Source organism: Aspergillus alliaceus, assembly GCF_009176365.1.
Source record: "Aspergillus alliaceus strain CBS 536.65 unplaced genomic scaffold BDW43scaffold_55, whole genome shotgun sequence".
NCBI lineage: Eukaryota > Fungi > Ascomycota > Eurotiomycetes > Eurotiales > Aspergillaceae > Aspergillus > Aspergillus alliaceus.
Genome location: NW_022474738.1, coordinates 135398 through 159754, shown reverse-complemented (window position 1 = coordinate 159754; position 24357 = coordinate 135398). Strand labels below are relative to the sequence as shown.

The 24357-nt window shown below is 46.8% G+C and overlaps 10 protein-coding genes across 10 annotated transcripts; 5 read left to right on the top strand and 5 right to left on the bottom strand.

Annotated features, from left to right (window-relative positions):
• The first annotated feature begins 304 nt into the window (after positions 1-304).
• On the top strand, positions 305-2109 carry BDW43DRAFT_289022 (tRNA-dihydrouridine(20) synthase (NAD(+))). The gene has a single exon (XM_032043349.1). The coding sequence runs from the start codon at positions 357-359 to the stop codon at positions 1704-1706; it is 1350 nt and encodes a 449-aa protein (XP_031896047.1). The 5' UTR covers positions 305-356; the 3' UTR covers positions 1707-2109.
• BDW43DRAFT_289021 (DEAD/DEAH box helicase) lies at positions 2092-6053 on the bottom strand. Its single transcript, XM_032043348.1, has one exon. It carries the CDS (start codon positions 5965-5967, stop codon positions 2593-2595), a length of 3375 nt encoding a protein of 1124 aa, XP_031896046.1. The 5' UTR covers positions 5968-6053; the 3' UTR covers positions 2092-2592.
• Positions 6054-6621: 568 nt separating this feature from the next.
• Positions 6622-7187, top strand: BDW43DRAFT_315193 (vacuolar ATPase assembly integral membrane protein VMA21; the record flags this gene model as incomplete). Its single annotated transcript, XM_032048006.1, has 3 exons — positions 6622-6722; positions 6887-6972; positions 7051-7187. The coding sequence occupies 3 exons, from the start codon at positions 6622-6624 to the stop codon at positions 7185-7187; spliced, it is 324 nt and encodes a 107-aa protein (XP_031896045.1).
• A 412-nt stretch (positions 7188-7599) lies between these two features.
• On the bottom strand, positions 7600-8211 carry BDW43DRAFT_315192 (putative cystathionine beta-synthase (beta-thionase); the record flags this gene model as incomplete). Its single annotated transcript, XM_032048005.1, has 2 exons — positions 7600-8031; positions 8107-8211. 2 exons carry the CDS (start codon positions 8209-8211, stop codon positions 7600-7602), a joined length of 537 nt encoding a protein of 178 aa, XP_031896044.1.
• A 624-nt stretch (positions 8212-8835) lies between these two features.
• BDW43DRAFT_322373 (putative mitochondrial phosphate carrier protein) lies at positions 8836-10546 on the top strand (the record flags this gene model as incomplete). Its single annotated transcript, XM_032049536.1, has 6 exons — positions 8836-9123; positions 9191-9355; positions 9413-9666; positions 9721-10066; positions 10120-10139; positions 10202-10546. 6 exons carry the CDS (start codon positions 8836-8838, stop codon positions 10272-10274), a joined length of 1146 nt encoding a protein of 381 aa, XP_031896043.1. The 3' UTR covers positions 10275-10546.
• Positions 10547-10914: 368 nt separating this feature from the next.
• Positions 10915-11563, top strand: BDW43DRAFT_315190 (DUF3602 domain-containing protein; the record flags this gene model as incomplete). Its single annotated transcript, XM_032048004.1, has 5 exons — positions 10915-10954; positions 11026-11056; positions 11115-11184; positions 11253-11375; positions 11432-11563. 5 exons carry the CDS (start codon positions 10915-10917, stop codon positions 11561-11563), a joined length of 396 nt encoding a protein of 131 aa, XP_031896042.1.
• Positions 11564-12402: 839 nt separating this feature from the next.
• Positions 12403-13916, bottom strand: BDW43DRAFT_303321 (uncharacterized protein; the record flags this gene model as incomplete). The annotated part of the gene is made up of 4 exons (XM_032045396.1): positions 12403-13082; positions 13278-13400; positions 13481-13558; positions 13730-13916. 4 exons carry the CDS (start codon positions 13914-13916, stop codon positions 12403-12405), a joined length of 1068 nt encoding a protein of 355 aa, XP_031896041.1.
• Positions 13917-18087: 4171 nt separating this feature from the next.
• Positions 18088-19364, bottom strand: BDW43DRAFT_289000 (60S ribosomal protein eL33). Its single transcript, XM_032043347.1, has 6 exons — positions 19206-19364; positions 19054-19063; positions 18862-18915; positions 18755-18796; positions 18596-18696; positions 18088-18504 (listed from the first exon to the last, which is right to left on the bottom strand). The coding sequence occupies exons 1-6, from the start codon at positions 19228-19230 to the stop codon at positions 18407-18409; spliced, it is 330 nt and encodes a 109-aa protein (XP_031896040.1). The 5' UTR covers positions 19231-19364; the 3' UTR covers positions 18088-18406.
• BDW43DRAFT_288998 (uncharacterized protein) lies at positions 19365-20152 on the bottom strand. Its single transcript, XM_032043345.1, has 2 exons — positions 19578-20152; positions 19365-19517 (listed from the first exon to the last, which is right to left on the bottom strand). The coding sequence occupies exons 1-2, from the start codon at positions 19634-19636 to the stop codon at positions 19382-19384; spliced, it is 195 nt and encodes a 64-aa protein (XP_031896039.1). The 5' UTR covers positions 19637-20152; the 3' UTR covers positions 19365-19381.
• Positions 20153-21237: 1085 nt separating this feature from the next.
• On the top strand, positions 21238-24231 carry BDW43DRAFT_288996 (glucose-6-phosphate dehydrogenase). Its single transcript, XM_032043344.1, has 10 exons — positions 21238-21591; positions 21878-21950; positions 22009-22029; positions 22103-22447; positions 22514-22711; positions 22774-22858; positions 22918-22994; positions 23047-23254; positions 23308-23679; positions 23738-24231. Exons 1-10 carry the CDS (start codon positions 21548-21550, stop codon positions 23845-23847), a joined length of 1533 nt encoding a protein of 510 aa, XP_031896038.1. The 5' UTR covers positions 21238-21547; the 3' UTR covers positions 23848-24231.
• Positions 24232-24357: the final 126 nt, after the last annotated feature.

The window sequence follows — 24357 nt, the reverse complement described above, 5'->3', positions numbered from 1 at the left end:
CTTGAGGAGATAGATGCTCGGATAGGAAATCAAGGGGTAGACTGATCCTTTCTATGTTCGTTTTACAGTGATTTGGCAGGTACTGTCCTGCAATACCCGTCACAATACCCGGCTATTTCACCTAGAAAAACTTAAAAATCCAAACGAAAATAAAAAAGTTAACTTATCACTTATCTTCACGTGATATAGACTTTTTCTCTCCGCCTTCCAAGGATAATGAACTATTCCATGACTAACTATATGTATACGAAAGTCTAAGAAGAACTATCAGAAAACTATCGATATCTCGATCGTCTGAGTTCATCATTGTCAGACAAAATCTCTCAACTAGAAGTTCCCCGTCTTCGAAGAATGCTATGCTTAGATTTCTCCGCGCCGCAATGACTTCGCTCACTACACCACCTCGCGTTCCCATCCCCGCCAACGGCGTAGACTACCGTGGCAAAGTAGTCCTTGCGCCGATGGTCCGGTCGGGAGAACTGCCCTCTCGCCTTACGGCTCTTAAGTATGGTGCCGATCTAGTCTGGGGCCCCGAAACGATTGATCGCTCGCTCATCGGCGCCTCTCGCCGCGTGAACCCCCGCAACGGGACCATTGAATATACTAGGCTCCCCTCGAACGGTGGTCGCACCGAAGCAGCACAACAGGAATCGATCATTTATCGCCTTGACCCGGTGCGAGAGAAGGGAAAACTCATCTTCCAACTAGGTACTGCCTCGCCCGAGCTCGCTGTGCAAGCCGCCAAAATGGTCGCTGGTGATGTTGCGGGTATCGATGTGAACTCGGGTTGTCCAAAACCGTTCAGTACAAGCGGTGGAATGGGCGCAGCCTTGCTGCGGACGCCTGATAAGTTGGTGTCAATCCTGGAGGCACTTGTACAGGAGGTTGGGAACCCCTTTCAAATTGGTATCTCGGTGAAGATTCGCATCCTTGAGACACCGGAGATTACGGGAGCTCTGGTCTCGAGGCTTGTCAAGACGGGCATAACAGGCTTGACAGTCCATTGTCGAACACCACCTATGCGTCCCCGCGAACGGGCACTTCGCGAGCAGGTGCGCATGATCGCCTCCATCTGTCACGACGCTGGTGTTGCGTGCGTTATAAACGGTGATGTGACTTCGCGTGATCAGGCCCTGGCTCTCATGGAAGAATTCGGCGTAGATGGAGCGATGATTGCAACAGCTGCTGAATCTAATCCATCCTGTTTCCGGAGTCAAGCGGATGGGGGTTTGCTTCCATTCAGAGATGTCGTTCACTCTTACATGAAATTCTGCATCGAATCCGAGAATCGCGCTGGCAACACTAAGTATCTACTAAACAATATGATTCCGGGCAAGAATAAAGAGTTCAAAGATGCAAAGATTTCTAAAAGCTATGCCGATTTCTGCCACGTCTTGAGGTTTGACGACCTCTTACCAGGTGCGCACCAACTCGATGAGATCCTGAAACTCACGGCAAAATCAGTCTTCAAGGACGAAATACACAGCAAAGCTATCCGAACTGCCATTGAGAACAACGAAACCGCTCGGGCAGCTAGCGGCGCTCCAAGGCCTAAATCAACTTCTCCCACTACCAGCGGAGTAGGACCTATTCGTACCAGCTCAATCCCAAGTCCGTCAAAATCAAAGCCTGCGGAGACTGAAGCCAATGTTGATATCTCTGCATCAGCTTCCCAGCCAGCTCAGAAGCAGGAAGTCGCCGCATGACCTCGATAATCAATATTCTACCAACTGCACTTTCTGACTCTTGAGTGTCCCCGTCAATGTTCTTTCTCTTACTACTTGCGCCTCCGACCCTTTTTTATTTGTTAATCTTGTTGCATCATATGGTGTTGAATTTTTCACGGATTTTTTCCTTCTTTTTTGTTTTGGTATTCATCATAATTATAGATTCCCACGGTGTGATAGAAGCTAGCTGATAGAGAACTGCTGAAGCTCCAACGGTACATACACGAACATATCGAACTCATGCACCTCATATTAATCCAATTTGTTAAGACTTTCCCGCCGTCATTTCTAGTAATATCGCATTATACACGTTGGAAATCAAATAACTTGGTTCATAATGAAGTAGAATCAACAAGACCATTCTCTTTGATCTATTAGTTCTCATGATATGCTAATCTCTAATAACCAGTTCCTACTCCGTGTCTATAAGCAAAAAGTATCGATGATGGTAACAAGAAAAAAAAAGGAAAAATAGACAACGCAGCCCTCAAGAAGTTGCTAACTCAATGATGACACGATGAAAATGTCCAAGCAAGATAAGGTGCAACCAAGATATTAAGTGCGAACCGCGCTAAGCACAAGTTATCATGGTCATATTCGCTTAAAAAGCGGAATGATGTATCTCTTGACAACGTGTTAGACAATATCGCTAATACAAACGGCGATGCAATCATAAATTCAGTGAGGAAAAGTACAATCGACCTCAGAAATATGGAATCAAAAGAAAAAACAAAGTGTAAAAAGTGCGGACCCTGCCCTGAGTCTCTGGAAAGGGTTGTTGTGCGAGTCAAAGCGTGCTCGGATACGTTTGAGGTTTTTGTAAAAAGATTGATGTTCAAGTCTATAGACCTTTAAATACTTGGTGTCATGAGGAATTCTTTTTCTCTTCACTTGAACCGGCTATGAGCATGTCTTCTACCGCTTTCATGCCCGCTTCTTCGCTCTTCTTTGATTCGGCCGCATCTTCTCCTGCTACAGCTTGGTCGAGGGCTAGCTTCGTCTGTCCCAGTGCGTAGATCTGCTCTTCAATGGTGTCCTTGGTAACAAGTCTGATGACTTCCACATCACGCGTTTGACCCACACGATGGGCGCGATTCTCAGCTTGCACGTCTTCTTGGGGGTTGAAGCTGGAGTCGAAGATGACAACTTTGTTGGCACAAGCCAAGTTGATACCAGCGCCTCCAGCCTTTGTGGACAGGAGGAATACCGGAATCTCTGTTCTTTCATAGAAAGCATCGAGAATGGACTGGCGATCCTCGACGTTCGTTCGCCCGTCAAGTCTAACGAAACCAATGTGCTGGTTTTCAAGTACATGTTCAAGGATATCCATTACCATAGTGAACTGGGAGAAGATCAGGGTGCGGTCACCGTTCTCCTTGAATCGCTTCAGCAGGTCACAAAGTTTATCAACCTTGCCCGAGTCCATCCATTCATTGTTCTTCAATGCAAATTTCCCAAGTGATTTGGGATTGTTCACACACATAGTGTGGCATTCGAAGTCATTATATGCTTGCAGCTCTTCGAAGATGATGTCCGGATTTGACAGAGACCATTGCTCCTCTTTGAGGCAAGCCTTGGCCATACGGCTCAAAGTAGTGTCATTGTAGTGGCGTCTGTATAACAATGGATGGATCGCTGCTTGACGTAGTTTCATCAGGATATTGGCAGACTTATTGCCTGTCTTCTTTCCAGCTGCTCGGTCGGCTAAGAGCTTACGAACCTCTTCTTGCTCGTGTTCGTAAATACCCCTCTGGGACTCATTCAATTCGCAATACTCAACTTTAGAGATCTTGGCGGGTAAATCAATGACCTGGTGTTTCTTTCGTCGTAATACAAAAGGTTTAAGCATTGATTTCGCTCTTTCGATGCGCTGCGCAGAAAGTAACGCGGAATGAGATTCGTCGACGGTCTTTGCCTTGTTTGAGAAAATATTCTGAAGTTCCTCCTTGCGCTCCTGGAAAACCTTTGGAAGGATAAAGCCCAGTAGAGAGGCGAGCTCTTGCAGATTATTTTGTAGTGGTGTGCCGGTCAGAAGAAGCCTAAAACGAGCGGGGATTCTGATCAATTTCTCGTAAAGAACAGACGTAGAACTCTTGAGCATATGACCTTCGTCGTAGACACAAACAGTGAAGTCCATGTTGCGCAGGAAGTGTGCGTCCACCTTGGCTTTCGCAATCGTATATGTGGTAACAATAACATTGATGCTGTCCCTGTTGTCCTCAATAGTTTCTCGAATCACTGCTCGTTCAGCTTGACCAGCGTAGTACGGCATGACGGAAAGTGTTGGACAGAATTTTTGGAACTCTCTGAGCCAGTTCTCGATCGTAGATGAAGGCACGACGATAAGGTGTGGTCCCTTGATACCTTTCTCAAACAAATGAGCCAAAAAAGCGATGACTTGACAAGTCTTCCCAAGACCCATGTCGTCCGCCAGAATACAGCTCAACTCTTTTTCGAAGAGCAATGACAGCCAGTTGATTCCGACAATTTGGTAGTCTTTCATCTTTAAGTCTTCGCGCATGATACCAGGCTGAGATATGAATCGATTTTTGCGGGCACCAATTGCAGGGCCATCGCTATCATCCTCTGAACGTTGGCTGGAAGGAGTTCCAATGCCAGAATCGTGCGATGCTCCAGGGTCAATCGAAGTTAGCTCCAATTCCCCATCACGCTTGCCAAAGATGTCGACACCCCATTTCTTCATTTCCGATGCAATTGGCTTTCCGAGTGCCTCGCATTTCGCGACCAACGAATCAACGGCTTCGTATCCAACCCACATATCCATGGATTTATCCACGATTTTATCGCCAATTGGCTTGGGGGTTTTACGACCCCGGCTACCCTTTGGCTTCGCAGTTTGTTCTGTCGTAGGAGCAGTGACAGCGCGCACTTCATCCAATGATGCGAAAGGCCGATTAGAGATTATAATCCTCGCAACATCTTCGGTGGTTGCGGCAATGTCTGCAAGATCAAGGACATCGCAAGTATTGAAGAACCTGAGAAGCTTTGTTTCCAATGCGCCATCACCTTCTGGAACAGCTTCTACACCGGAGTCGGAGTCATCGGACATGGATGCCTCGGGTTCTGAAGGTTCGGGTGACGGTTGTTTACGCCCATGGATCAATCGGCTGGGCTTCTTTTTCGGAGGAGTCTCGGAGCGATCTGGGCTCGGAGAGGACACACGAGACTTTGGCCCTCTGATTAAACGTCTTCTTGGTTTGGAATCTTCGTCAGGCAGTTGCGCATGTGCCTTCGGAACGATTCGGTTTTCCGGGCGCATCGCAGCCCATTTATCCTGAATTTTTCCTCGAGCTTTGATCTGCTGTTTTGCCGGCGCAACGGGAGAGGTTCTTTTGTTCAAAGCCAACTCATCGTCCGAAAGGTCGACTCTTCCATTTGGGTCGTATTCTTCGGTATTGGCCAAATGATCTAAAGCATCATCGTAATTTCCGCGATTCATTAGGAGCGCTTGCATGCAAGCTTTAATGGATCTCTGCGGCATCACTCTTCGCATCCTCTCCACCTTGATCCTAAGTTGGTAGTCGTCGATATCCTGTAAAGACGAGATATTCAGCTCTACAGGCTGCGCGCGGGAGGGGCCATCCTGCCGAAGTTTCTTGACCGCAGTCCCTTTCGGCACAGGATCCATTTGTGCTGCAGGGCGTTTTGCACTCGAAGGGTTGTAGATAGCAGATGCGGTGATCGCTCTAAATCGGTCGAAAGAACTGTTTGCGCTTACCGGAGAGTCCAGGACTTTGTCTGGGCTCCGCGCAGATTTGGCAAACAAGGACGGCTGAATATCCGTGCTGCTTATCATGGTAACGTCCTCGTCAGACGATCCTCCACGGTATGTTGGACCATCATCTTCAAGATCGATCACCGGCGCACGCTTCGCAGGGCCTACCGCTGGGGGGCGGAACTGGGTACCGCTGGGGGCCATTGCGCTAGCAAGACGACCGCCGAGGAAGGCAGGGCGAGAAGGAGACGATGTCGGGCCGGGAGGGGAAGACGCAGCGACTTGTATGACCGAATTGCCTTTCACAGAATACGGCTGTTCTAAGATCTGAGTCGGCTGTGTTAGACGCTGGGTCGCCGGGGTCAGCGACAGGGTTGCAGGTGGCTGAAAGTTCGGCAGCGGAACAGTGGCGACGGTCTCATATCCTTCCTCTTCTTTCCCGGGGGGAGTATTGTGAATGACCTTTTTGTCACTGACGGGGGTATCAGGCACTGAGTCGTCCATTGTCAGTAAGACTTTGTCAGATGGGTTATATGAGTTCACGCCCGGTCACCGCGGCAGAAAGAGGAGCTTCGCTCAGACGACCGGGAAGAAAGGCGTCTCCTTCTCCCCAACCTGCAAATTGACTTCCACTTTTTCTCCGCAAAAAACGCGCTCAGACGCGCCCGCGATCACGTGCATTAGACCTTCAATTAAAGCACCAACCAGGTAATCCTGCGAAATTTTCCCTAGGATGCACAACCTACGGGGGGGGGGGTGAGAGTTCTCACTTGCCATACACTGTAGCTTCTATCCCAGAAATGAAAAGTAGATAGTCTGTTAAATAGCTCAATGTTGTAAGAATGTTGGAGCTTTTCTAACATTCGGAGCGTTTCAATGGACACGGACCAATGAGACCTCCGCCTCCAATGATCTCACCTGATTTCATCCGCCTGGATTGAGTACATCAATACGTAGTCACCCTTCTTGATAGTTCTTTGGGCACTGAAAGGTGGCAATATATATTACTATAAGGCTCAGGAACTAGTTTCCCCTTGTTTCTCTCTACCATTTACTGCAGTCAGAGTACCCCCTTTGTTCTCAACCACCTGGATATCATCATATCTGTTCTACCCACGCACTTAGTATCACCACTACTCTCCCTACTCTCCACCCAACATGGCCAGCCGTCGTGCGCAAGGTAAATCGTACGCGGAAGCGGTCGCTTCTCCAGTACCAGAGAAACAATCCGATTCCGATGTGACGCCAGCAGTTCCCACGTAAGATTTTTCTCCATCTGGTTTCCATTTTAATCTGCATTCATGCCACATGGCCGATGCGCGGTGTCCAGCCCGATGGACAGGGAGTGTCTGCTGCAAACCAGGCCATGCAACTTAAAAGGACCCACCTATGAACTGTCACGAATACTGACGGTTTGCTGTAGAAATGTCATCTTCAAACTGCTGGGGTTCTCCGCGGCGATGATCTCATTGCCGATTAGCATGTACTTTGTTGCAGGGAGGTTTGGCGGTAAGTTCCTTTACCTGTCCTTATCCCTATACTCTTTCTACCTATATACGTCTAGGATTTAGCTCTAACATCAAATAGCGAGTCCGACTGTCGCCGGCATTATAGCCGCTGCTACGGCCAATATTGTCTTGTTCACGTATGTCTATGTCGCATGGCAGGATGATCGGCTGGAGAGAGAAGCCCTATCAAAGAAGCAAGAAAAGAAGGCGCAATAAGGGATTCATTGTTTCTAACTAGATTATTGATCCATTTGTGTTTGGTGTCTTGGTCTTTGTACTTAATATGTGGCGTTCATGGGCGATTGTGTTGTAATAATACCTCGCGTTGATCCAAGGATGACAGCCTATGCCAGCTTTGAGAACCAAAATTGAGTATCTAAGTTTTCCTATATCATTTAACTATTTCCATAAATCAGAAATACGTCCACGGCAGTCCTGCAGGTCGTTTAGTAATCCTGTTTCAGGCTGTCGTAAGGTATGATAATTCCAGTAATACATCCAGCCCATGTTGAAAAGCCGCGCCTGGAAATGCAGTGACAAATTGCATATGAACAAGTGAACCCAAGAAGAAGAAAAAATCGAGACGAAAAATTAAAAGAGGCAGGGAACATAAGTTAACGGCAGGAAACTATGGCCTCCTCTTCACGAACTCCTCCAGGTCAGCCTTCGTCACAACCCCGAGCACGAATTTCCGCGATGCATCTGTCACCACGGCAAACTCTTGTTTCTCTCTCTTCTCTCCGTTAGGACCAGTTTCACTCTCAAAGAACTGTTCCAATTCCTCCAAAGGGGTCTCCATGCTAATAACCTGGTATAAGCCCCGCTTCCGGTTGAAACGTTGCATGGCGGCAGACACAGATTCTGATTCTTTCACGGCTCCTTCCTTCAGAAGTTGCTTAAGTCGTGGAATGCTAAGATATCCAAGTAGAGATCGTTTCGTCGATGAAATGACGGTCAAATGAGTGAAGTCACGTTCGTACGCTGCAAGCATGGCCGAAGAGATTGAATCACCGGGAGAGACCGACAGTGCTGGAGGAGGGTCCAGATCTTCAACGGTAGCCTAGAGGGTACTGTTAATGGATGTGGAATATAAATCGGCCTAGGCATGGAGTGCCGTAGTAAATTAATAACTAACCCCACGGTACTTGTCCGCCCATACGGACTGAGAAATGGATTTGTCCACATTGGGAACAAATTTTTCGCGGGTAAAAGCCTCACTTCCAGCCAGATACGAGGCCATATTCATCGAATGATTCATAGGAGGGGCGACAATGAGGGGTACGGTAAGAGGGGCCAACTATGATGTTCAGTTGCTAACAGCTTCAATTTTGAGACGCAAGAGAGCACAGAGTGTAAATTGAGAATCACAACCGTGCGAACACTAAGAACAGAGCATACGAGGAATAGAGACCGATTGTTGATAATAATATCTCAGGCGAGGTCTGTTCCAATACCGATAAATTTATCAATTGCGGCCCACGAGTCTTAGTCTCCGCCCTCTAAGCGGATCGGGGTTGGCGCCACGCAGTGGATGTCACGCTTCCATTCAACGTCATCGTCCGTGGCTACCACCATGTCAGAGTCAGACTTTCCCCCGGTTGTTCCCGTAAACGCTGGCTGCTGAAATTCCTTATTAGAGTGCCATACGGTCCATTTAACCTCTCAAGAAGAAAAGAAAAGTTTAGTGGTTCGATTGATTCGTGTACCTCCTTTTGCTGATCTAAACCCCATCCGCTGTAGAAGTGGGGACGATCTTCTATAGACATACAACCACCAGTACGTGCTATTTGGTCCTGTGGGGTCCCAACTTTCAATGAACCATTGTTTTGGCTTAACTTCAACAAGTAGAAAACCATCTTCCAAGATGTTTCCTTCCGAAGAAATCATCAGCAGTACCTTTTCCTCCCAGCATCCCCTGAGTCGAACCGGACAGCAGTCGCAACTTTCGGGGGCTCCGGGTATGGGAAGGCAAGATCCTTTTCCAGCATGGAGTGTGGTCGAAGATACCAAAAAGAAGGCTGATGCTTTCGCACGGGAGGCATCACGGGAGCTTAACATTGCAAGCCAAAAGGCCCAGGCCACGACTGGCAAAATTGAACCGTTTACTGTCAAGTATTATGCCGCTTGTACAGTCGGTGGACTTCTTGCTTGCGTGGGTTTCCCCTATCAATATTTGGAGTTGCCGCAACCGCTAGAATTAGCCTTCTAATCATGACTAGGGTCTCACCCACACGGCCGTGACGCCACTGGATCTTATCAAATGCCGACGCCAAGTTGACCCCCAGCTTTACAAGGGCAACCTTGAGGGTTTTCGTACGATTCGCGCCGCGGAGGGCTTTAGAGGGGTGTTTACTGGCTGGGGACCAACTTTCTTTGGATATAGTGTACGCTACTGATGCAACTGCTGACAACTTAACGCGGTGTTGACTAACTCAAAAAAGGCCCAAGGAGCATTCAAGTACGGAGGCTATGAATTCTTCAAGAAATTCTACAGTGATCTTGTTGGTGTGGAGAACGCGAATCGCTGGAAGACGTCCCTCTACCTCACAGCTAGTGCATCGGCAGAGCTTATTGCTGATGTCGCGCTCTGTCCATTTGAGGCTGTCAAGGTTCGTATGCAGACAACGATCCCACCTGATATCCGATCGACCTTTACTGGAATTTCCAACGTCGTGTCGAAGGAAGGGGTGGCTGGGTAAGCATTGGCCATGTATAATTATTGCTGATAGACCCTACTGACTTAAACCAGTCTTTACAAGGGTCTCTATCCGCTCTGGGGTCGACAGATCCCGTACACCATGATGAAGTTTGCTTCGTTCGAGACAATTGTGGAGATGATCTATAAAAACCTACCTGGCCAGAAATCCGATTACAACAAAGGTGCACAAACCTTGGTGGCCTTTACTGGTGGCTACTTGGCTGGTATTCTTTGCGCTGTCGTGTCCCATCCCGCCGATGTAATGGTGAGTAAACTGAATGCAAATCGGCAGGCTGGTGAGGCATTTGGCGCCGCGATGAGCAGGATCTACAAGGATATCGGTTTCGCTGGTCTATGGAATGGACTTCCTGTCAGGATTGTCATGATCGGAACCTTGGTAAGTTAATCACGGTAGTTGTTGAAGCCTCCGCTAACCAAATGGATCCATAGACTGGTTTGCAATGGATGATGTATGTATCAATTGTCGCCAATATATATGTTGTTGTGGAGGTTGGTCACTGACACTCGCCAGATACGATTCATTCAAGATCTTCATGGGCCTTCCCACAACCGGTGGAGGACCTGCCGCTGAACAGAAGAAGTAGAAGCGATTAGGTGGAACCTACCCTGTTCCTGGTCCCTGAGTATCTTACTGCTGTAGGAGCGTAGCATCGATGGTTTAAAATCCCACAGAATGGTAATGCGGAGGGAAATCGGTGTATAGTGTTCATCAGTGGATTTCTACTGAGTAGTAATCCCCCTATATCTTTTTCCAACTATCTTCCAATACTAGTCCTTTTTCCCTAGTCAAGATGGCGCCTTTTCCGCAGGATGGGTTATCAAGTATCGTTAGTCACGCACCGGACCAATGACTTGCATCGCCCGCCCGTTATCTTATCATTTACCCGATAGATGTCACTGGTTATATCATTATTCTGGATGGCTTGAAATCTAAACTTTAGGGTTCGTTCGGGACTATAAGGACCTTAGGCAGTCTGTCCCCTGAGTCTCAGCCCCTTGAGAAACCGCATGAGACCCTCGTGGTGCCTCGTGCCCAACGCTTCCCTTTTATCATTCATTACAAGCTCGAAGTATCACCGAGGACGCTGACAGCCACCGGCGCATATGTAAGCATCAAATCCCTAGTCCAACCTTTGCGCACAAGCCATCGTTCTTATACTCTTTCATCTCCGTGCGCGCATATTAACACGTCTCCCAACCAGACCCCTTCCCAATCCCAGCACCATGGGCGAACACGAACCCGTCGTATCGCACGGGCGAGGAGGTGCATTTTCCCTCAAAATACTTACCTTCCATCGCATCCTTTCCTTCTAACATATCATCTCTCCACCCTAGGCCAAGGAAACATCGGCGCCGACTCAACCCAGTACACCCCCGCCCATACAACCCCACCCCTCCTCATGTTCCCCATTAACGCAACACAGATACGTCGACGGCGGCATCGTCCGTGAAGGTCCCTACGGCGACCAAGGCGACGGCGCATACTCAGCCGGGGTAAGTATCAAATTCTCCAGTCAATCCAACTTCAATCGAACCCGTCACTAAATCCTTACCCCCAACAGCGCGGCGGCGCAGGCAACATCGGTTCTCCCCACGTGCGTCCCGCAACCGGAACTCCCCACGACGCGGAAATCATTCCTGAGTTGGCCATTCGCGGTTCCACCGACGGCGACTATCATACCGGGGTATGTTTTACCTTCCATCCATGGACGAGAGTCGGTTCTGATTCGTGTTGTGTTAGCGCGGCGGCCAAGGAAATGTCCATCTCGACGAGGCACATAAGAAACGGGAGGAGGAGAAGAAGCATCAGAAAGCACTGGCGCATGATGGGCTGGCGGATAAGTTGAAGTATAAGCTTTTTGGGAAGAGGTGATTGTTTCGGGATGCTTTTGCTTTTTGGTAAGACGGAGTGAGGGTGGGTGTCAGTCGGTCCTTACTGTGATTTATATGTGTTGGTTGGTTGATATTGATTCCCATTTTCTTTTTTTTTTCGTTTCGTTTATTAGTGCTTGTTATTGTTTGGTAGTTGGCATCAAAGTCTTCTAGAAGTTTGGTCCTTGCCATCATTGAGTCAAATATAAGTCATTGTTTCAGCCCTAGACATAATCAGTCAAAGTTTAAGAACGCCTCAGAATATTTTTCCAGTAGATAAAATAAATACCTAGGTACATAGTTAAGCCACTGCAACTCTAAGTCCCCACTTGCGCGATCTACAATATGATCTCTCACATTCGCATACCAATGGTACATATTGATCAACGGGTCAGCTTCTAGAACTGAAAGATGAATTTAAAACATACAACACTGATCTTCATTTCATAGTAACAAAAAGAATAAATTCACCCATATCACTAAACATCAAATGGATGATCTTTTTGACAAATATTATCCCATGAATGTAATAGGTAAATCCATCATTGCATCCTGTGTATCGTGATCTCGTGAAGCCCATCAACTGCATCAACGCAACAGAACAGGAGGTAAAAAACAGTGCCAACTAAAGGCTAATTAAAAATAAAAGCGGGAGAAAAGAGGAAATACAAGCACGTCCCTTCGCTGTCCCGATCCGAATATCCCTTTGCTATACTCGAGAGTTAAACGCCAAATGAGTTATTACATCCGTTATTTGAGGTGAGAAAACAGGCATTGAAAAACAAGAATCTGAGACGGGTAGAAAAGGAGAGAGGGTGAAAGTGGAGGAAATTGGGCGGACTAGTCCTTGCTGAATCTCCGCTTGAACCAGCTCTTTCGCTTCGTATCGCTCGCTTCGGACGCGTTCGTAGCTTTGCGTAGATGACGACGAGCGGTGGGCGCGCCGGCGGTTGGGGGTGGTCCACCCACAGGGCCTCCAGCAGTGGGATCGGTGACTGGAGCGGAATTGTTCAGGTTGATTCGCCCAGTTCCAGCTGCCCCAGAGGCTAATGCACCGCCGTTGTTGAGGTTTGGTTCAGGGCCGAATCCCGAGAACCCATACCTATCTGCCACTGCTTTCTCTTGCCGCTGCTGTTGCTGCTGCAATTGTTGTTGTTGCTGCTCTTGCTGTTGCCGCTGTAACTGGTCGATAGAGCTGTTCACAGAGCTTGGATCGGTTGAATTGGTCCAAGGTTCGGTATTGCTCCCCGATCCAGACGCTGCCGTTACGTTTTCGTAGGACTTGTGGTAGCCATTTGACCCATATCCATTTGGTGCATAGCCTCCATGATACTCGGATTCCATGCGATGGCGGGGACGCGGTCGTCTTCCGCCGCCTTGTTGGTTATATGGGTAGTAATTCTCAGGGGGCGGCCCGCCGCCATAGTTGCCTTCCATGTAACTCTCCGGTCGGGAATAATTTCCACGTCCATGGTAGTGGCCGTTTTGGTCGTTATAACCTCTAGAATAGCCGTTGTGTCCTGCATTCAAATCTTTAAGTCAGTAAAGCAAATAAATATAGATGGGATGCGACTTTATACGTAAAGCTTATCGGGTTCAAGGGTACGCACCTCCAAAATAGCTACTGCGCCGACTATAATCCGCTCCAGGCGTAGATTCATGATCTGATTATCAATTAACTGCGGGACCAAATAATCAATGGTGACCCAACCTACCTGTTCTTGCGTAGGATACTGGTCTGCTATTGTACGTTCCGTAGATGGCGGCTTCAAAAGACCGAATTGTATCCAACGGGCGCTCAAGTCGAGGACGAGTGGGATTCGAGAGATCAGGGTCAGCTATTTCAGGAAAACAAACGATTAGCCCAGCGTTCGCCCATAACAAGATTCCGAGTATTTAAAAAACCAGTTGAACGGACTTATGACATTCCCATACTGGTCCTTATGCTGCATCTCCCTTAAAGAGCCGAGAGTGGACTTTTCCAAAGCAACCAACACTAGATGTGACCTGTCAGTTCGGAAACATGTACAAAGCGATCGGAGAAAAAAAAATATTGTCAACAGGGCAGGTTCAAGAGACAAAAAAAAAGGGACAGGTTTCGGGGAAACCAATATGATGGAGAAACAGAGACCTGACCAAAACACGGGGACTAAATTTGGAAACATACTTGGTTGCGCCTCGCTCATAGCAACCATGGGGTCGGCTTTGGTATGTAGAGTACGTTTATGTTTCTCCTCAGCAGATTCGGAGAGACGGACTTTATGGCTGCCAGAATTGCTGGACTTGTCGGACCTGCCACTGAAACTGAAACCTCGACTGTGTCTAGGAGACGCGGGCTGTTGGGGGGACGCCATTTTTATTATACCCCGTCGTCCTTAGCGCCTGATAACTATCTCTGGAACTTGTTTTTCGTTGCAATCTATCTGCACTATAGCGGCTGTTGTGGAGCGCAACAGCGAGCGGAGTGGAAACCGCCAAGGAATGTATGATTCAATCGTAGCAGATAGGGATTGTCCCAGGCGCTTGATGTCCACGACCCTTGACAAGGCAACCAACGAAACGAGCGTGTGTCGGCGCGTGGGGGAAAATTTGGATCCGCTCCCCAACCTGACGTCTAGTTTGGCCTTTCTGGAATGGAGTATTTATACCCTCGACTAGGTCCCCAGAAAATTGAATGAACAAATTTGTTTGTCTCAGTCTGCCGTCCCAAAAGAAAAAGAACAAAGAACAAGGCAATAAATGTAAAACCCGGTGTTGTCAACGCAACAGGAAGAAAGCGAGGGCTGCAGGGTGCAAAACAAATCTATCAGACGATCGACAATGGGCCCTGCGAGATTATCAGACCAGCGAACAGGCAAGCGATCGAATGGGTCAGGGGAAACAAACGGTAAGCGATGAACGACGGTAGTTAGAGGAGTGAATTGTCGGCAAACGAAAGTCAACCGAGATTGAAACTAAGAGGAAGATACAACAATGAGGTTGAGATCTACTTTAAAAAGGAAGAGGACGGTTGAGACCTTTTTGACTTAAAACCTGGGTTTGGGTTGACGACAGACGCCACGCAATAAGAGGGGAAAGACCGTCACGCTGTATCGAATGGGTTGGAACGTCCCTATCAGCGTATTCGTTCCAACTTCCGCCGTAGTTTGGTTTTTGGGTCGGACGATGGCGTTAGTCAAAATCCTAAGTGGACCAGCTAGTTCACCTATTCTTAGGTATAGTAAGTAGATCTATATAGCAAAGGTGTGCCTTTAGTTAGACCACTTGACTTAATATTCCTTGTACTGTTATGTTTTCTGACGACTCTCAATTCCTCATTTTCAGTCTAAAGACTCGATCCAAAACTACCAATAGAATACTTCACTATTACTTTTTGTAATCCATGGGTTCTTTACTCTTTGGCTTTGGTACCTCGTGACCAACCAATTGGACGGCGGATAAGAAATTTACCTTTGGAAAAATCCACAAAAAAAAAAAGAGAATGAAGAACCATAATAATCAATTTATTTCTAAGAATAAAAACCTGCATTAGAGAAAAAAGGTTTGTCCACTGACAAACAAGAGCCAGTCTTCCTGTACGTTACGCAAGATTCTCCTCGCCGGACGCACAAGGCACCAATCAATCTCCCCAAGTCCACCAGCCACCCAAATCATTCAACAATGGTTTTCTGTCGCCTCCAGTAACCTGGGAGGTTATGTGATACGATAAGGTTGCAAGAATGTGTTGTCAAACTGTCTGATTGTCCCCGATCTTCTTTCTTGCGTAATTAATAATTCAGTAAAGGCATCATTCGTACTCAATATTCGACTTTTTTTCTTCTTTCCCCTCCCTTCCTTTCCAACCGGTGACTCTAGTTCTGACCGATGTCTCAGGATGGCGGTATTCGGATTACCTAAACACGTACATGGTCTAAAGTAAAGTCAATAAAGTCACGGAGGTTTAGCGGTAGAAGGACTCCTCCGTACGGAGTACACTAACCGGCCTTTTTCGCTCATCCGCCACCATCCCATTGGCCCCGCCTTGCAATTAGACCCTTGGACAGGTGAAGCTGATGTCTCGGTCGCTTCTACTTGACAAGTCGGAAATACTTCCGAGGCTCATTCATGGGTAGTAGGTATCCTTATTTTGTGCTTGCAGACTTCCTATGAAAGTTATGCGAGAAATATGCACCACATGATACTACTAGCTGATTTCCTCCTCCTTTTCCTATTTTTTTTCCTAATGCTGGCCAATGCTAAGTTTCGCCTGTGGACTCCCTGTCTGCTTCGAAACGTGTACCCCAGGAAATGCACACCTGTCATGGACCATCGGAGGGGCTGAACGGAGGGATCCATGATGATCTTCGGATTACATTATGCAGTGGGTCATCGCAGTGGGGGATGGCGCCTACTTTAATTCTGATTAACTCAGGTCAAAGAGAAATAACTCTCATGCAAGGAGGCTAGGTCTCAGGATTCTAGAATCATGTAACTCCCTCGATCCAAATTTGGCAGTATATTTTAGGCTTATTTGTCTGGAGTCTTTCTCCAATTGGGATTTGAATGGTATTTATGTACTTTTGTCAAATCATTTATATATATACCTTATTCTATATAGTGACGATATATATACAAGTTAATAAGTGCTAAGCCCAAGGTCATTGAATTTTCCCTCCCCCGGTTGACTCATACCAGTCGGTCGATGAAATATCAATGGTATTTTCTTTTTTGCAAGATATACGGAGTATGGGTTTATAGACAATGGTAACTTTAGGTAGATATCCCGTAATCTTGGTAGTAAACAGCCCAGAGGATTTAAAAACTCGTCCGAGTACGTCCTCGTCAAACGTTATCACCAGCCCAATTCTTAAATTGTGTCTACCCAGACGGCGATTTAACGCGGTCTCCCCTGCGTATTAAATCCCAACTCTCCAAGGCTTGAAACCGTCACGAAACACCAGTAGGGAAAACGATCTCCACTGTCAAGGTGCAGGCAGCTTTAATTGGCCTTCAGACAACCTACTATTGACCTTGTGCTCATTAATCATCAGACTTCCGCATATACACACTCCACTCATCATTTTATCGACATTGTAGAATACTGCTTATTGGGCCACAGTATATATTCCATCTAGTCTTCATTCCTCTCCAATACCATCACTCCCCTCTAGCATCGTTTGTCTCATCTGACTTGCGATACGTATCAGGTCCTATGCTGCCGTTGGCGCTCGCCAAACGCTTGGAATCTTTCTAAATTAAGCTAACGGCATAGCCGACAGCTTCCTGACATCTAACCTGTCTTTTTCTGGAGCGGCGCTAGCAATTTCATAATCTATACTAGCTTGTAGTATAGTGTACATCGTATTTTCCAAGGCTGGCAACCGCATCATCAGGTATAACAGACAAGGGAAACTGAATGAGCCCTTACCGGTAATTACTGACGCAGAGCAAGGCCCCTCCTCTACTTACTCATTGGACGAGATTGGGTACAATATTATGTATGTGTTTTTGGAGCGATCCGGAGGACACTGAAACAGTAGTGTATGGACTATTTAGAATGATACTATCTTAGCTGAGATGTCTTCGTATTTGATGGGTTTTTTACAGAAGTCTGTGAGCATAGTTGCAGCCGCTCTCAATATTCCTCCCTTTGGTGCATTTGAGTCTTGGGGATTTCTAAATCATCGCACTGATTACTCTAAGATAAGATCCCCAACTAACGCCTGTCTACTGTCATGAGTAGTATAGCTATGAACGGAGCCATTTGATAAAGAAGATGCCAGGTTCTCAGTACCTTTTCTAACATAATAGCTCCTCTCTCCGGGGGACTGTATATGTTTATATTGTAGTTTCCACAAAGTTATCTAGGCGCACATATCAGGAAATAGTGTTATGCTTTGACAACTCTAGTGTTTCTTGCCTGTTTATAGATACGGTCTAGACAGATCTGGTGTTACCCTCAATCGTCTTACAATTATGAAGCTGTATGAGCATATACTGGAAATGAATTATATTTTGTTCCATTCACGAGGTTCCACGACGGTATATTTACCTATACGGTAGAGCTGCAGGGGTGTCTGCGTTGAGTCCGTCTTGGAGAGATTCATGGAAACATATCAATGCCACATCATTTCTCCATACCCACGGCTCAAACTGACGAGTAACTTCAGGGTAGTTGGCCAAGTGTCACGTTACCTACGTATTTTGTATTTGCTAATCGAGAATGCGTGCCCTAAGGACTCTAGGTCCGACGGACAGGCTATGACATAATGAGCTTTAATCTACAAGGAATTTTGAGGGGAGAAGGCAGAAACGAGATTGAAAGATCGAAGATAAAGCTATAGCCATGAAAGCTATAGGGTTTTCAGGATGAATTGCCGCATACGGGTTTGTTGAGACTAGGCTCTGATTGTAACATCGCAATCGCGAGCACCGAACAGTCAGTCTATTGCTGCAAGTGGTTGCTACTTGCTCGTTATCTCATCGCTGTCTTAAACCTAGATTTATTAGAATGGGTCCGGCCTGAGGTTTGAATGCGAAATGAAATGATCATGCTGAAATGGTATATTGATTGGTGATGAGCGCCGGGTGGTGAAGCCATGGTGTCAGAAAAGACACATGATGCTCGCCGGTATTGAAAACGGGTCAAGCGTTTCTAATGCCTAATAATTGACAGATATCCATGCTGTAAGACATAAAAAGTTCTTTTATTTTAATTCGTAGGGCTTGTTCGGCCCTGCCTCTCCCACGAACATTACCAACCCGCCAACTCCATCTCAACATCGGCTCATACCGTCGACTCCTTGCCCGACTGTCTGCGCGAAGATTCCGGAGTGCCAACTAACACATAATAAAACCAAGTCGTTTAGATGTTGGAGGGGTAGAGCATGACGCGGACAGTAGCGCCGAAAGACTTGGGGGGGAGGTTGTGACGGAACTGAGCACGGACAACGCCAGAGTTACCTGTCGGATCATCTTGTCAGTCCCAGACTTCAATGCAGTTTTCACTAACATTGGTTCGATTTCATTGCACCATGGATTCCGATTGACATACCGTGAGGACGAGTAACCTTGCCCCAGATCACCCGGATGTTGGAACCGCGAACCTCGCGCTTAGCCCGGTAAACGAAAGCGACCTTCTTGCCCAGGTAGAAGCTGTGACCCGTCTTAGCTGGTTGTCCCGTGTATCCTTCCAAACCCGGACACTACTCACTTGGCGGACTCAGTGTTGTCAACACCGTCGATCTTGATCAGACTATATCACCGAATGTCAGATTCCAAGTCTCAAATTTCCTTCCGATATCAGCTGCGGATCTGTACCTGGTGTTGGGGTTGACCTGGCGCTTGGAGCGCTGGTAGCTCAGGTGACGTCCCCTATAGAACAATTCGTATTAACCCTTCTGTCCTGATCATCTGCTGCGATCCAACTTGTATCCCTTCTCCCGAGGCGATGTTTGCAAGATGTATATTATTTCCGGATATGCGCGACACGTAATGGCTGTGGCAACTTACTTGACGTAGACTATAATTCAAAAAATAATTCATGTTAGCATATCATCTCCATCCGAGCTTCACATAGTATCCTTCAAGCCGTAACCGTTGTCGCACACCCCCCCAACCATAACCGCAACCATAACATTCAATAACTCCAAAGGTGTACTCACGTCTGTGACCTTGTTCCGAAGGCATTTTGACGGCGGTTCTGAGCAACAGCGGGCAACGCAAACAAGTCGAGGAAATGACCCGCAAAAATGTCGTTCGGGTTGTCGTGGTTGTCGTCGCTTCGATAGGTATGGGACAATGTTCACAATTTGCGAGGGTGTGTTCGGTGCGAATCGCCCTAACCCGTTTCGGGACGCTTAGCGAGCTGACTGGTCACTTGTGGTGACCTCCATCCAGGGCTAGGCAAATCCCGTGATGGCGCATGGGCGCAAGCCGCTAAACTCATTTCATTATCCGCGGAGAAACTGATCTTCCTATTTCCGAGATAAGCATTTACTTTAAATTCCTGCTGCAGTCTCCACCGCAAGAATTACCTGTTTTGCCGTCGGCCTACTGTGGTCCGAGGCCTGACACCCCCGCTGACAAAACGCATTTGAGGGTAGTTAGAACTGACTCTTCAATGACGACAAAGGCCCCATCGCCGGTGTGGTGGGATCAGGTGTTGCTGTCATCTCCCGAGCTTTCGCTCTCAATTCATCTGGAATAGGGATCCTTCGTAAGGTGGTAAAAAAGTAGTTGCTGAAGATATTGATGATCAGGAAGTTTGATTCACCATTGCTGTGGTCCTCCTAACCTACGGTGATGTGTTATGTATGTGATATTCTCCGCTACGGAGTTTATAACTAAAAGATGGCTTCTTATAAAGTGATCAGACCGGGAGCACATATTTGGAAATGTAACGAGTCAAGCCCCACCGACAATCGGCAACAACCTTTGAAAATGATGTCTTATTCTGACAATACATGATCGTATTCTGAGTATGAGAAACAGAAAATTGAGATTAGAACCTCCATCTTCTGACTCTAAGCCCTGAAGACAACTGACTGAGTGCCAAATTCAATACCCGATTTGGTGTTAATCATGAAGGTTCGGCGTTAACGCAACCGAGTCGGGCTGATTACATTTTCATAGTTGTTGAATTTACGGGAAAATAGAATCCGTGACATTTAATAGGTACTAGAATTTATCAGCTCTCTGGATGACAAATCCGCCGATCTATCTCCACGAGTACAGTCACCGGGAGTGGCTCTAGGAGCACGCAGTTCCGGGTACCCTTAGCTTTCCTTACAGCTTCTGGCGCGCTCCTTGCCAAATCGCCCAGTATGTACCCTGTATTACAGTGGTGGAGTCCGAAGTCGCTCTCTGTGTATTGTAAGCGGATGGACTGTCTAGACTGATATATTAAATTATATTAGAGTCGGATTCAATTTTCAAGGTAAGGAGAAGAAGAAGTGATGAAGTCAATGTCAACAAGGGCTTGAGTGGCTAATTGTCAGGGGCCAACGTCATAGGCCCCGAATTCAGTATATACTCTCTCTATAAGCAATTCACAATTCAAAGATGCTTGACATTCTGGAATCAGCTCCTGACCCCTCTTTGTCCTCTTTAGACCAACGATATTCTATCAGGTGATATATACGTTACTTGAAAGTAATCATCAGTGGAACATAAGACTACTACGCAGCTAGTTGGCGCGGGGTCAGCAGCATCGAGCAAACGCTTTAAAAAAAAAAGGGACGACCAGTGTTCAGTGGACCTAGTGCTAGGTTTGACCTAGATGCGCAGCCATTGTTCGAATAATTTCAGGAATGCCTATTATTCTATGTTATGGTAGTATTACAAAAGTTACAGATCTGCTCTACTTACTCTACAGGGACAGAGTTTGTAGTTACTAGATGTATAGGTGTACATCGCCAAGTAGGTTCTGTCTCAAATAGAAGCTATGATAATGGAAGAGGGAGAAGAAGTATTGCCACAATAAGTGGGCGATGATCATGGGGGAAACGATAAGCCAAAAAGACAATTATCTTCTGGAAAGTTTAGAAGCACTGATATATTTGTAATACAGAAATTCAATGAGAGCGAATCTTCTATACATACAAAGGAGTCGGAAATGAGAAGAGCAAGAGACAAAAAAGTCAAAAAGGTAAAAATTAAATCGATAAAAATCAAAAATCAAGAATGATTATGATAATAGCATTAAATAATAATACCATAATACCAAAGGTAATACATGAATGACCCCCGCGGCAAATTATATGGACGGCGTGGAAAAGAAGGCCTCGTGCCCCACCATCGTAATGCAGCAGCAGCTCCAAGCCAGAGAGCCCTCTCACAGCGTTAAAAAAGTACACTGCTCCGCCGGAACTGTTGGGGAATTTTCCAACAAATCTCTCCTCCATCTCTGACTCCCCTTTATTTTTTCCCTCTCCTCTCGAATTTAGACCTCTCTCGCTCTCTTATAATTTCCCTACATTCCTTCCATTCTCCCTCATCCACCATCATGGCAAGCACAATAGCACGTACCGAGGAGCGCCAGAACGCCGGGTGAGTATCCTGTCTCTGACATCACACCCCTCTCTTCTCAACTATCTGCCCGTTTCGTCCACTTTCGACTCCTGCCCAGAACAATGCGCGTCCTTCCAACTTGGAATTGGTTATCATCAAATTATATACTATATTAGAATTTGATCTCTAGACTACATTCCTTCGACCCTATCCCCATTCCTTTAATTTATCCTCCTATCACACCCGAACCCGTGGATCGACATACATCATCACCCCTGTTCTGAAACTGCCTTTAATTCGCTACTAACATGGATATCTCGCTTAGCACGATCGAACTCAAAGATGACACCGCTATCGTAGTACTAGGTGCATCGGGAGATCTCGCGAAGAAGAAGACGGTAGGTGATTCGGGAAGCTTGTTTCAAGAAACCGACCGGAAGCTAACGTCTCGAATAGTTCCCGGCACTTTTCGGCCTTGTATGTTCCATCGGGTTAACCCCTCCAGAGAGGGGTTCTAGACCCTAATTTCACTGGCTGACCTCGCATCTAGTACCGTAACAAGTTCCTCCCCAAGGGAATCAAGATCGTCGGCTATGCCCGGACAAACATGGACCACGAAGAATATCTGAGACGTGTGCGGTCATATATCAAGACCCCTACTAAGGAAATTGAAGAGCAGCTGGACAGCTTCTGCCAACTGTGCTCCTACGTTTCGGGTCAGTACGACAAGGATGATTCCTTCAAAAACCTCACTAGGCACCTCGAGGAAGTAGAGAAGGGACAAAAGGAGCAAAACCGAGTCTTCTACATGGCACTTCCCCCCAGTGTCTTCACTACCGTGTCGGATCAACTGAAGAGAAACTGCTACCCTAAGAACGGCATCGCTCGAATCATTGTGAGTCGCTTCCTGCATCGTTGCAAGCCAAAACAAATACTTATATGCCTTCTTCATCTGATATAGGTCGAGAAGCCATTCGGCAAGGACCTTCAGAGCTCTCGTGATCTCCAGAAAGCCCTCGACCCCAACTGGAAGGAAGAGGAGATCTTCCGTATTGACCATTACCTGGGTAAGGAAATGGTCAAGAACATACTCATCATGCGCTTTGGCAATGAATTTTTCAACGCCACGTGGAACCGTCATCACATCGATAACGTGCAGGTATGGGTCGAATATTTCCTTAGTTGGGTTTGATTAATCGCTAAATATTTTGCTCCAACCAGATAACATTCAAGGAGCCCTTCGGCACTGAGGGCCGTGGAGGCTACTTCGACGAGTTCGGTATCATTCGCGACGTCATGCAGAACCGTATGTAGTGCATTGTTTGCCCAAGGGTGCCGGCAAGAAAGCTGATTTCTTTGCTACAGATCTGTTGCAGGTGTTGACTTTGCTCGCTATGGAGCGCCCGATCTCATTTTCTGCCGAAGACATCCGTGACGAGAAGGTAAGGCTTTTTAACGCAGCCACCCTCTGCTCCGATATTAATGCACAATTAGGTGCGTGTTCTGCGCGCAATGGACGCCATCGAACCCAAGAATGTCATCATCGGTCAGTACGGAAAGTCCTTGGATGGAAGCAAGCCCGCATACAAGGAGGACGACACCGTCCCTCAAGATTCCCGCTGCCCTACCTTCTGCGCATTGGTTGCATACATCAAGAATGAGCGGTGGGATGGTGTTCCTTTCATCATGAAGGCCGGCAAAGGTACACTCTATTTCATATATTCTCTCTGTTGATCGCAGGCTCACAATACCCAGCCTTGAACGAGCAAAAGACCGAGATCCGTATCCAGTTCCGCGATGTGACTTCGGGCATCTTCAAGGACATTCCTCGCAACGAGCTTGTCATCCGTGTCCAGCCCAACGAGTCGGTGTACATTAAGATGAACTCGAAGCTCCCTGGTCTGTCTATGCAGACTGTTGTGACTGAGCTCGACCTCACCTACCGCCGTCGCTTCTCCGACCTTAAGATCCCCGAGGCTTACGAGTCTCTGATCCTGGACGCCCTGAAGGGCGATCACTCGAACTTCGTTCGTGATGACGAGCTTGATGCCAGCTGGAGGATCTTCACCCCTCTCCTACACTACCTCGACGATAACAAGGAGATCATCCCTATGGAGTATCCCTACGGTATGTTATGTCTTCATGTCACGTATCATAGTGAAATTTGTGACTAACTTTATACTAGGTTCTCGTGGACCTGCTGTCCTCGACGACTTTACTGCTTCGTTCGGTTATAAGTTCAGCGATGCTGCTGGTTACCAGTGGCCTTTGACTTCCACGCCTAACAGGTTGTAGGTGGGGAAGGTTTATGAGGCTAATGAACGAGTGAAAAGAGGAACAAAAAGGGGAAAGATACTAATGCAGCATGATTTTCTGTTCATCTTTATTTTTTTATTTTTATTTTTTTTTTGGTGTGTTTGGGAAATTTGTGTTGATATGAGTAGGCGGCTTTTTCAACAATCGGTGGGCCAGCAAATGACGGAGTAACTCATTTTTACCACCCAACTCTAGAGACGAATGGAGTGAATATTACGAATATCACGAAAGATGACGTTTCCGCTGTCGTTCTTCCTGAAGATAGGCCAGGGTGGTTTTTTTTACAGCTGTAATGGTACAGTAGGAAGGGGGAAAGAAGAAGTACCCCTAAGTTTTTGATCCTGTGGTCTAGGTAGATATAGATAAAATTGATATACATGATAAAGTGATGGTGAAATGTTGATGTTCATTAGCGGAGTTCGTGGTTCGCTATTTATAACCACCCTTAGAGGTCCCTTGTGGGGCTGGTAAGATTAAATTTGCTGCCGA

Bases quoted from the DNA above. Each gene is read 5' to 3' on its own strand.
- BDW43DRAFT_288996 (XM_032043344.1), top strand. From the start codon at position 21,548: ATGGCAAGCACAATAGCACGTACCGAGGAGCGCCAGAACGCCGG. The intron at 22,859-22,917 runs GTATGTAGTGCA...TCTTTGCTACAG, and splicing joins TCGCGACGTCATGCAGAACC to ATCTGTTGCAGGTGTTGACT. The intron at 22,995-23,046 runs GTAAGGCTTTTT...ATGCACAATTAG, and splicing joins AAGACATCCGTGACGAGAAG to GTGCGTGTTCTGCGCGCAAT.
- BDW43DRAFT_289022 (XM_032043349.1), top strand. From the start codon at position 357: ATGCTTAGATTTCTCCGCGCCGCAATGACTTCGCTCACTACACCACCT.
- BDW43DRAFT_288998 (XM_032043345.1), bottom strand. From the start codon at position 19,636: ATGCGTTTTGTCAGCGGGGGTGTCAGGCCTCGGACCACAGTAGGCCGA. The intron at 19,518-19,577 runs GTAATTCTTGCG...TCTCGGAAATAG, and splicing joins GTAGGCCGACGGCAAAACAG to GAAGATCAGTTTCTCCGCGG.
- BDW43DRAFT_289000 (XM_032043347.1), bottom strand. From the start codon at position 19,230: ATGCCTTCGGAACAAGGTCACAGAC. The intron at 18,797-18,861 runs GTACAGATCCGC...TCGGTGATATAG, and splicing joins CAGGTCAACCCCAACACCAG to TCTGATCAAGATCGACGGTG. The intron at 18,697-18,754 runs GTGAGTAGTGTC...GACGGGTCACAG, and splicing joins GACAACACTGAGTCCGCCAA to CTTCTACCTGGGCAAGAAGG.
- BDW43DRAFT_289021 (XM_032043348.1), bottom strand. From the start codon at position 5,967: ATGGACGACTCAGTGCCTGATACCCCCGTCAGTGACAAAAAGGTCATT.